Source organism: Ovis canadensis, chromosome 5 (assembly GCF_042477335.2).
Source record: "Ovis canadensis isolate MfBH-ARS-UI-01 breed Bighorn chromosome 5, ARS-UI_OviCan_v2, whole genome shotgun sequence".
NCBI lineage: Eukaryota > Metazoa > Chordata > Mammalia > Artiodactyla > Bovidae > Ovis > Ovis canadensis.
Window position 1 is genome coordinate 18,957,075 of NC_091249.1, and position 11,298 is coordinate 18,968,372.

An 11,298-nucleotide genomic window follows, 5' to 3' on the forward strand; every position below is an offset into this window, starting at 1 on the left:
AAGCACATCCACATGGCTGCTCAAACACTGCCACCACCCACCTCCAGACCTTCCTCATCTTCTCAGACTGAAGCTCCGCCCGTCTTCCCGCCCTCAGGCCCTGGCGACCTCCATTCCACCTTGTTTCTGTGGATTTTACTACTGCCACAGGGACTTCAGGTCAGTGGAGTCATGCCCTTCTGTGACTGCCTTATTTCACTCAGCACAAGGGGTTAAAGGCTCATCCATGTCATGACTGTGTCTGAATTTCCTTACTTTTAAAGGCTGAATAAGATTCCATTGTACGGACGCAACATTTTGCTTATCCATTCATCTGAAAATGGGCAGTTGGGTTGCTCTCACCTTCTGGCTGTTGTGAATGATTTACTATGAAGTCCAAGTCTTTCTTCAAGTCCCTGACTTCAATTCTTTGGGGAATATACCCAGAAATGGAGTTGCTGGATCACACAGCTATTCTCTGTTTAACTTTCTGAGGAAGTTACTACTGTTTTCCACAGCAGCTACACCATTTCACTTTCCCACCCACCAGAAGTGCACAAGGGTCCTAATTTTTCCACATTGCTGCCAACACTTGTGGTTTCTGTTTGTTCTCGACAGTGGCCACCCTACTGGGTGTGAGGCAGTAACTCACCGTGGTTTCGATTTGCCTTTCGTGGATTGTAACGATGCTAAGGATCTCTCGCTAGGCTTGTTGGCCATTTGCATATCTTCTGTAAGGAAAAGTCTATTCAAGTGCTTTGCCTGTTTTTTCACCAGGTCGCTGAATTCCTCGTGGTGCTTTGTTTGTCCAAAGCCACCTCTCCTCCCGGCAGCACTCCCCCTGCCACGCACAGTGGCGGCAGTGGGGTGAGGCTGCTGACAGAGACCAATGCGTCCCTCGGGATGACCGCCGCGGCACACACATGCTGGTTTCCTCAGTGTGTGGCCAGATTACGGTACCTGGATTTCACTTAATGGCAGTGGAACAGCCACATATATCATGCTACAGGAGACAGAAGGATGTGGGCCACAATCTCAAGCTCAGAAAAGTATTTACATTTTTAAATGGTTGAATTAAGTACCTAATAGTAGGTATTTGCTTCTTGTCCCACAAAGTCTAGAACATTTAGTACCTAGCCCTTCAAGAAAATGTTTGCCAATATTTCACCAAAGACATACAGATGGCTAATAGGTACATGACAAGATGCTCAATGTCACTAATTATTAGATAAATGCAAACCAAAAGAGGTATCACCTCATATCAGTCAGAATAGCCACGACTAAAAAGGCTACAAATAATAAATGCTGGAGAAGGTGTGGAGAAAAAGGAACCTTCCTACACTGTTGGTAGGAATGTGAACTGGTACAGCCACAATGGAGGGTCTTCAAGAAACTAAAAACAGAGTTACCATATGACCCAGCAACCCCACTGCTGGGCACATATCCCGAGGAAGCTCTAATTTGAAAAGATGCGTGCCCCCTGATGCTCAGAGCAGCACTACTCACAACAGCTACGACACGGGAGCAGCCTGAACGCCCACCGACAGACGAGTGCGTGAGCTGGGGCGCGTGCACACAACGGGCGTCACTCGGCCATTAAGAAGGACCAAACAGTGCCTCCTGCAGCAACGCGGATGGATGGGAGAGCATTGTATTGAGTGAAGTCAGACAGAGAAAAACAAGTATCATATGGTATCACTTATATGTTGGAATATTAAAAACAAGCAAATAAATAATGAAACAAATGAACTTATTTATAAAACAGAAAGACCCACAGACACAGAAAACAAACTTATGGTTTCCAAGGGGGCTGAGCAGGAAGGTGTTAACTAGGATTCTGAGACTGGCACATACACACGGCTGTGTATAAAACAGGTAAACAACAGAGGTCTATAATATAAGGCGCTATATCAGTATCTTGCAATAACCCGTAACAGAGCAGAATCTGAAGAAGAACACGCATATGTCTGTGTGTGACTGAATCACTTTGCTGCACACCTGAAACTAACACAGGACTTTACCTATACTTCAATTTTAAAAACGGTTAAAGGAAAGAAAAATGAAAATCTCACCAACTCCTAGAGGAGGAGCTCCTAAAATGTGTCATCAGGCTGCATAAACTTTTTTGTTCAAGGAAACATCAGTGATGTGGATCTTTACTTTCCTGAAATGCCAAACCTAGTATGTAGAGTGATACAGAAACCTGCGTGCCACCAGGGGCCCTCATTCTACCCATCCTGCCTCATCCAGGCCTCAGACCCCACACTTCTCCCCTCAGAGGGAGGAGGGAACCAGCATCGGCAATGTGTGAGGCTCTTGGAAGCGGCGATCCTTTCCCTGCATCACTGTTATGAACCCTTCCGGCTTCACAAGGAGCAGGAACTCTCAGTCTCCTCTAGGAACTCTCTTGAGAGACAATGCAATACAGACAAGACAAAGTCAGACGGACTCTCCCTCAGCCTCTAAGGCAAGGAGACCAGCGAGGAGTCCAGACTCCCCAGCAGGCTCTCAGCTGTGTGGCTGGGAGTGTGGGTGTGACCTTTCTTACAAGCACTTCTGCACACGTACACGTGCATGTCCAACCCCTGCCCGGCCGACTCCTGCCCTGCTGTGACCTGACCACAACACAGACTTCCATAGCTGGGCTGTTAGTTTCTCCCTCTACTTTCTGGAAAGTTTTAAGATAAACATTAACTTCAAAAATACATTTGACCTTAGAAACTATAATTAACTGAATTAAAGCACTAAAGAGTGCCTGGCACAGAGAAGGCACACAGCCCAAGCCAGGCAACATAACAGAAGGGAGGGGAAGGTCCTTGTCTGGCACAGGACTGACTGAAGTTATCAACCCCTCAAATACAGCCAGGAGCCCTGGGTCCTGCTGGGCTCAAGAGGGGAAAGGCCTCCGCAAGCCTTCCCCTGGGCTCTCTGAGCACACCCCCAGGCACCAGGTCACTGGGTCTAGAAAGCCAAAGAAACAGTTTCCTCCCCACCTCTGCTCTGGACACTATGACCAAGGCCTTGCAAGGATTTTCTGCCAAGAGAGTTTCTTATGACCCACTGCAGAATTCTGTGCACATCAGAGAAGCAGGAAGAAAAGTCACTTCATTCTCACGGAGGAAACGGACATTAACTAAAAATTACCACTAAGTGTGTTGGTAAGAACTTTTAGACCACACATTACCCAAACCCTGTAAGCGTCAACCACTCACCATAAAATGGGCCTTCCTCTTGGTCCCTGAATGGGCCCGCTCCCCAGGCCTTGGCACTCACTACCCACTTGGCTTCTGCACAGACAGCTCCTGGTCCTTCAGCCTCCGTCCACAGCACACCTCCAAGGGAGGTCACCCCTGACCCCATCTGAGGGGTGCCAGTGGGGCCAGCTCTGCCTGCTCTGCTGCTTGCTCTGACCCCAGCACCTAGAACTAAGCCCACACCCCAGTATGCTCTCACAGGCAGGCTCAATGAACACATCTTCTCATCCAAAATATAAACGTTGTGATGAAAAATGATTCATCATTTACTCTTTTCTTCCACAGTCTAACTAAAAAAGAGTGAATGGGAAACTGCCTTTCCTGAGGTGGCCTGAGGCAGAGAGGAGCTACTGGGTCTCCGAGCCCTCAGGAACAGCCTAACAGAAGATCCCTCTCCCTCAACTTTCGAAAAAGTTTCAAAACTACAGAGAATGAATGACCCACTCATCCCCCATTTGGATCTACCAGCCACTCACAGTTTACCAGGCTTGCTCTCTCCCTCTCTTGCTCTGCACAAGCACGCACACACACAAACACTTTTACTTTCCTGATCCACTTCAGAGTCACAGGCCCCAGGACAAGAGCTTTCTCCACATAGCCACAATACGAGCATCACACTCAGGAATAATGCTAATATAACACCGCTATCCAACACACATACACACACGTCCCCAGTGCCCTAATAACATCTTTTATAGTTTTCTAAATTCAAGATCCAGTTAACGATTACACATTGTGATATAATCTCTTAGCCTTCTTTAATCTGTTTTAATCACAAGAAACTATTGCGATTTGACCATTTTTGACCTGCAATGAAGGGGACTGCTCATGGCCCCACCCAGCACAGCAGCCCCTAAGCTTTGAGTTAAAGGGGCACCACCTGCCTCCCCTTTTCTTGTTCTCATCGTGAGCTGAGCCCACCCCTGCAGTTCATTCCAAAGCTCATGAGTACCCTCAACCTGTCTGGGGTGGCTGAGGCTCACCTCGCCCCTGACTACCCAGTTCTGGGGTCAGCCACCTTTCAGAGGAGCTCACAGACTGACACGGGACCCACCCACACCTGCAGGGAGAAGCCAGACTGTGAGGAGAGGCTCGGTCCAGGAGGCAGGACCCCTCACAGGACAGTGACCTGCACAGGATCCTCGCTCGGAGCATGAAAAGGAGAGAGAGAAGCTGCCCGGGAGAGCAGGGCCGGAGACACGACAAGCAGTCACGTTAATGCCAGACCTCGCAGGGGTCTGGGCCAGGTAAACAACGTGACTGTGGAGAAAGGAAGTCCCATGTGTTAGACGATCCCGGAAAGACTACCGTTGGTGCTGTTCATCTGATAACAGTAGTGAGGCTACGAAGATGCCCTTTCTCTGTTTTTAAGAATGCATTCTAAATATTGTAGGTCTAAACGGCTGACTATCACTAACTCATATGGCTCAACCTCAGAAGAGCGAAATAAGTTGGATTTGCTTTAAAACACGTCAGAGAAGGAAAAGAAAAAGGAAAATCTTTACAATCATCAAACCAAGAAGAAAGAAGGGCAGGGTTTGCTTTCTTTACTTATACACGAGAGAATCCATAACATACATTTTTATACAATACAGGTGGACAAAGTGCTGCCTGGAAACTGTCAGCTCTGCAGAGCCATGCACTTGAGCAGAGTGATGGAAGACAAGCACAGCCAAACGCCTTCCACCCGGGGACAAGGAGTGGCGCGCCAGGCTCATGTCACCCCCAGCCGGTGAGCTACGAGAGGAGCTGGAGTGGACGGGAAGGTGCCATCCTCAGTCGTGACAAAGGTCCCCAAAGCTCCACAGGCTGCCTAAGCCAACTGGAGGTCTAGAGGCCATCCCAGCCCAGTCCACAGGGGTCCCGAGAAGCTGGGTTTGGCTGTCCAGCTTGCAAGCTGCTACTGGACCAGCCCACGTTTAAAAAGGCACAAGAGGATCTGATACCAGCCGTGGGACCCCAAGAGGAGGAAGGGCCACCTGGTACATGAGCATTCTCTGTCACACACACAACAGGCTACACACCTGGCCCCAGCACTCTCTACCTGAATCCCCCTTCTAGCTCCAGTCACACTCTGCCAGACCTCCCCGCCATCTAAGGGCCCCGCTCTCAAGTGAGCTCACAGCACCCCTCAGCAGCAACACAAGGCTCCCAGATCAAGCTGGGCCCCTCGGTGTAGACACTGGCCCTTGCCTGCACTCGCTAGCCCTCCATGCCAAGCCCTGCGTTCCCTGCCAAGTGGGCACACCTTCCTGAACGACTCAAGGCTTTCACTTTCACCACTCGTAAAGGCTTGCACTTTGCCGGGCAGACCACCCCCTCCTCTGGACCCTCACTGTCCCCACGGCCAACTGCAGACTGGGCAGCACCTGCCATTTCTTTCCTTCTTTTTTTTTTTAGCACCTACCATTTCTAATACCGCAGCTGCAGTTGACAAAGGACTCACTCTGCCCCCCAGCAGGAATCACCACCCACAGCGCTCCTGGAGCACAGCAGGACGCGGAAAGGGAAGTACTGAGCAGCCGTGGAGAATCAGGCCAAGGAGGGGAGCCTGGGAGCCTGCGTGGAGGGAACCGAAGAACAGACCCACGGGGCAGGCGGGCTCGTCACTGAGCGGGTGGCCAAGCCTCCGCACCCCGGTGCAGAACCCACACAGGCCACACAAGTCCCCGACGGGCCGGCTGAAGTGGCCAAGTGTGGGCTCACCCGATTCCCTACCTCAGGGCTTTAACAAGAGACTACCAAGATCAGCAGGAGCAAAACAGAAGAGGAAAGAACGGTGGCATGAAGGAGAAGAGAAGACCGTGAGTGGCTGTCTGATGGCTGCACAGCTAAAAAAAAAAAACCAAAACCCACGAATCAAACGCTTAAAAACAAGAGGACTCCATGGTGTATGGTCATGCCTCAGTCAAGCTGTTTGAAAGATGTCCCCTTTTTGGTTGTGGGACCTACACTGACAGAGAATTTTGCCATTGTGTCAGTGTTCAAACTCCCCCCTCAATCATGCTAAATCTGGGTAAAGAAATTAATTGGGTAAACAGAGTCAGAAGCTATTTCAGCTATTCAGCACTAAGCCACATAAGTCCTCCCTTTTTGTTTTCAAACCCCGGAAATCCAATAAAAGACAAGTGCTATAGAATACTTGCCAGAGCGCCTGTGAAGTTCGCAGCATCTTATCTCCAATTTTCTCAAAGCGTACTATGTCACAGTTGTACTAACCGAGTCTTCACACAACCAAAAAAGGTCCACACAAATTTTAAACTCACCATTTTCAGGAACCCTGGGACTGTAAGGAACTCACTCCTCATCATAAGCTAAGGGCCAGGAATGAGAGGACGATCTGTTTACCTAGATAGTCAAGGATGCGTCAGGACAACCTTCCTGGACTTCTGAAGGCAGCCAGCGTTTGAAGACAAGGTAGCAGCTCTTTACAGCTTTGAAAGTCGACACACACTGATGTCTGTAGATACTCATGAATCCATCACCCCCAGCCGCGTCCTGCCTTTGTCAGCCCCCCCTGCTCTCCTCCCCTCCCCGCAACCGCTGTCCTACCTTCAATCTCGTAGGTTACCTGGCACTTCCTAGAGTTTCATGAGAAGGATCATAGAATACACACTCTTTTTTAAAGCGCATCTTTCACTCAATGTGATCATTCTGAGACGCATCCACGCTGCTGGGTGCATCCGTGGTTCACTTTTTGTTTGGTAGTGTTCCCAGCTCAACATTCCCATCATCCTAACTCAATGTTTGGAGGAAACATGACAGCAGCACCAAGGGGAACTATTACAGCTAAGCAGGCCAGAAGGCCTGTGAACTCACCGTTCCCTGCCCCTGGAGACGTTGGGAGACAGGCCCCAAAAAGGGTCGAACACTCAAAGGAAAACTGTTGCCTTATCTTAAGGACATCTGACAGGGCTGTGACAAATATCAGTTCATTTCATAAATAAGAAAACAAGTGTTATCTGAACCAACTCAGTTCACCTCAGCGTGCCATTCTCCCTGCAGCCCCAAGACACACATGCGTTACCTACACCTTCAGGCAAAACCAAAGCTGGCAGTCAAGACTGATACTAAAGGTGGTATCAGTGATATAGAAAGCTACACATCAGAAAACAGTCTGGTGGCCCCTGAAAAGGTAACAGGCAGCTGTTAACCAGACCACCCAGAATTTCCACTGAAGGCTTACACCCACACAGAAATCTGTACACAGATGTTCATCGCAGCATTTCCCATAGTAGCTAAGCCAAAGGTCCACCAACAGACAAGGAGATAAACAAAATGTCTGTCCATGCTGTGGAACATCATTCAGTCAAATAAAGGAATGCAGCAGACACATGCTACAACGTGGATGAACCTTGAAAACATACTCAGTGAAAGAGCCAATGACCACAGGCACAGTCTGACCACATACAGTCCATGTACATGAAAGGTCCAAAGTAGGTACACAGAGATCAGTGGCTGCCTGGGGTTAGAGAAGGGAGGACTGGTCGACTGAGGGGCACTGGGTTTCTCTCCACGGTGATGAAAATGTCCTAAAATCGACTGTGGGCAAGGCTGCACAACCCTATACCAAAGCCACTGAGGAGCACACTCGGAATGGCTGGGTGTATGGTATATGAATTCTATCCCAATTAAGCTATGGAACAAAAGTAGTTGCCCGGCACTTGACAATTCACAGCCACTCATCCAAAAAGATAAAATCAAAAGGCACCCAGAATAGAAGCCCCACCGTACATTCGGTTATACAGCAAGTCTTGAGGACAAATAAGGGGAAACCTCCCAAATGTCGTAGGCAGCCAATGCCACCAACACAGGAGATAATCAACTTTTCACTCCCCTTCCCCAAACACAAATCCAAAGTTAGGCTACAGGTGGGTGGGTCACCAGAGTTACTTAAAAGTGGAAAAGGACAAACCCCTTTGGTGTCATAACAAGTGAGCTCAGCTGTCATGTTTCCCTCTGGCGGAGTGTTTCAATGCTCTTACTCAGTATAGTTCAGTGTTCAGGTGCAGTAAAAGAAGCCAATTGCTGTAAAGCAATTATCCTTCAATTAAAAAACAAGTAAATTTATTTAAAAAAAGAAAAGAAATCAATTACTTCCACAGAAAGAGAAAGACACGCCCCACAATTAATCAAAAACAGAACCCAAGGGACAAAACTAGAACTCAGAGCTGACCCAAGTTTGCTGTTTTACAGTCTACAGTTTAAAAAGGATTTGCAATAAAACAATAACCTTCCACAAAACAGCCCTGAACTGCCACGGATCGTGGCACACTGCTCAGCCAAGAGATCTTTAGCCTCCGTCTGCTGGACACACTGGACACGAATTACAGACAGCACTATCTGGTCTATTCATTCAAACACGAGTCCAGATTTCAGCTATGTTTAAAAGTAACAAAAATACAGCTGTTGCTCCCATGTTACCGCTGTGGAAACAGCATCCACAGAGCATGAAACTACTCTGATAACAGGTGTTATCATGAGCTTACAGCAGCTCACTTATTTCCCAAGCACACTCTCCCTTCCCCCATGATATATCAACAAAACAGAAAAAACACAGATATGTGCACACCTGGTCTCCCTGATGCCCCACCCATTAAGCTTCTATTTTTAAGGAATCTGGGGTTAGAATGAGTCAAATGTTTTCTGCTTCTATTAGGGGCTAAAAGAAAGTCCAAGTGGGTGGTCTACCCACGGGAGTGACTCAATCAACTAGAATCCAAGCCCCCAGGAGACAGTTTCAGCTCACGCTGGCTGAGGCTGGATTGGCTCCCCCACTCTGGCAGTGGGTCCTCATGCGAAGGGACACCTGCGACAAGGTGAAGCCTATAGCTCCTCTGTGGCTGAGAATTCAGGAAAATAAATGAGGGAGGTGCCAGGCACAGGAATGGAATTTGAGACCCACAGGATGATGACTACAATCCTGGGGAGCCTAGCCCAAGACCACAGCCAGCGCCCTCTCCCATCCCGGGTCAGGGACCCAGATCCAGGAAGTGTATGCCGGATACTCTCATAACACAAACCCAAATTTAAAATAACCAAGCAGCCTTTGCTGAATGTTCACATCATCAAGAACAAAAGTTCCTGACGTGGCAGAGCCACATATATAAAACCCACTACCACTCACCCACTGGAGGAACAAACTCAAAACCAACTTTTCCAAGGCAGGGCTGCGGAGTTACGTAACAGGTCGGTTTCAGCAACAGGCAATGCAAGAAGAAAAAACAAAACGCAAACTGCCTCCTCAACAATCTTAAAAGTCTGCGAGCTTAGGGTCCTCTACTGAATGCAGAAATTCCGTTTCTGCTGGAGGAGCCTCAGCCCTCCTCTCGCCAGCGTCCGTGGGCCCAGTGAAATATAAACCTACTGCACGGTGGGCATGAATGAGGGCAGGGGTGCCCAGACTGCGACCACAGGTAAGGGGGTGGGGCAGCGGTCGGATGGGACTGACCGGGAAATCGGCGCAGATCAGGAGCTGGCTTGAGCGGGGCACTGACCCAGCTGAAGGAGAACTCGGGGACAAGTCACTCCTGCCCAGGCCAGAGACGGACCTAGGGCCGATCACTTCGGACAGGCCCGGAAGGGGACTTGGGACCGATCAGCTAACACTCAGTCTGGAACTAGAATCGGAGATCACTCGAGAGAGACCAGAGGACTTGAAGTAGGTTTACCCGGGTCGGGCTGGAGAGCAGAAACTGGAGGCAGGTTACTCCGGACCTGTACTGAGCGGGAGATACCCGGCCGGGTCACTCTGGACCAGGCGGGACTGCAGGAGCCGAGCAGATGAGCCCCGGCGCGGCCGGAGGGGAAACCCGACCAGGTCCCCCGCCGCCGAGGCCCGGCCCCGGCTTCCGGCGCCGCCATGTGCCGCTCACCTGCGCGTCGAGCTGTCCGGCCGCCGCGCCCGGGCCGGCTCCGACCGGGGCCCCCGCGCCGCCACCTCCGGGGCCGCCGGGGGGCGTCTGCGTCTGGCTGGGGAGGGTGAAGTCGGTAAACTCGAACTCGGAGCCCTGGGTGTCGGCGCCGAGCAGCTCGGCCTCCTCGGTGTCCAGGAAGGTGAGCGTCTGCGAGCTGGGCCCGTACGCCTCCACGCTCATTGTGCCGCCGCGTAGGGCCCTCAGGCCGGCTCCGCGCCGCACTCGAGCCCGCCGCCGCGCTGAGGCCTAGGCCGCAGGCCTCGGGTCGCCGCCGCCGCCGCCGCGTCCGCGCCCCTGGACCGGCTCAAAACGCCCGCCGCGGAGCGAGCCGGGTTGAGAGTCACGCGCGCCTAGCCGCTGAGCCCCTCAGCTCCGCCGCTTCCTTCGGGGCCGCCCGCCCTCGCAGCCCCCGGCAGGAACCGCCGCCACCGCCGTCGTCGCCGCCGTGCGCGTGCGTGAGGCCGGCGCCGGCGCAGGTGCGCGTGCGCGAGCCCGACGACGGCGCAGGCGCGCGCGCTCCGCGAGGACGCCTTCAACCGCGCCCGTACTGCCGGAGCCGAGCGGGCAGACGCGGCGCGCAGCGCGCACGCGCGGGGGCGGGGCTTCCAACCGCCGCCCGGACGACCACGCGAGTTCATGGGTCCGCCTCTGCCGCTGCCTGTGGCACTCGGGCAGCGGGACGTGCGGCCGTGGTCGTCTGTGCCCCTAGAAGCGGCGACAGTGCCATGGGGTAATTGAGCGCCAGCTGGATGCCTTACCGAGGTGGAACACCCAGCCGGGGAGGCTTGGCGAGGAAAGTGTGGTGCGTCCGCTTCACTCGGAGAAACTCCCTGGGCTAGTTTCGCCAAATCTTTGAGATGAGGGCGCATGGCACATAGTAGCTGCTCAGTGTGCACTGGTTGAATAAGTGAGTGGGGACAGTCCTTACCACAGAGCCTAGCACGCAGAAAAGGTGGTTGCTGCTGCTCTGGACAATGGTATTATCCAGAGGCATGAAATAACAGCGATTGGGAGCATCGCTCTGGGTTGAAACCCGAACCTGGCCACCTACTGTCTGTGTGACTTTAATTATACAAGCGACTTTACCTCTCTGAGCCTAGCGTTTCCTCAGCTGGGAAAAGGAAATAATAGCCATTAAGATGGGTTGA

General features: G+C 51.5%; 1 protein-coding gene across 2 annotated transcripts in view; it reads right to left on the minus strand.

Moving 5' to 3' along the window:
• UPF1 (UPF1 RNA helicase and ATPase) overlaps positions 1-10,624 on the minus strand; it is a 33,395-nt gene extending 22,771 nt beyond the window's left edge. The window contains exon 1 of one of the 2 annotated variants that reach the window (XM_069590623.1): positions 10,109-10,624. In XM_069590623.1, coding sequence (XP_069446724.1) covers positions 10,109-10,330 — 222 coding nt within the window. In that variant the 5' untranslated portion in view covers positions 10,331-10,624. The remainder of the gene's footprint in view (positions 1-10,108) is intronic. The other variant, XM_069590624.1, reaches the window with a different exon arrangement.
• Positions 10,625-11,298: the final 674 nt, after the last annotated feature.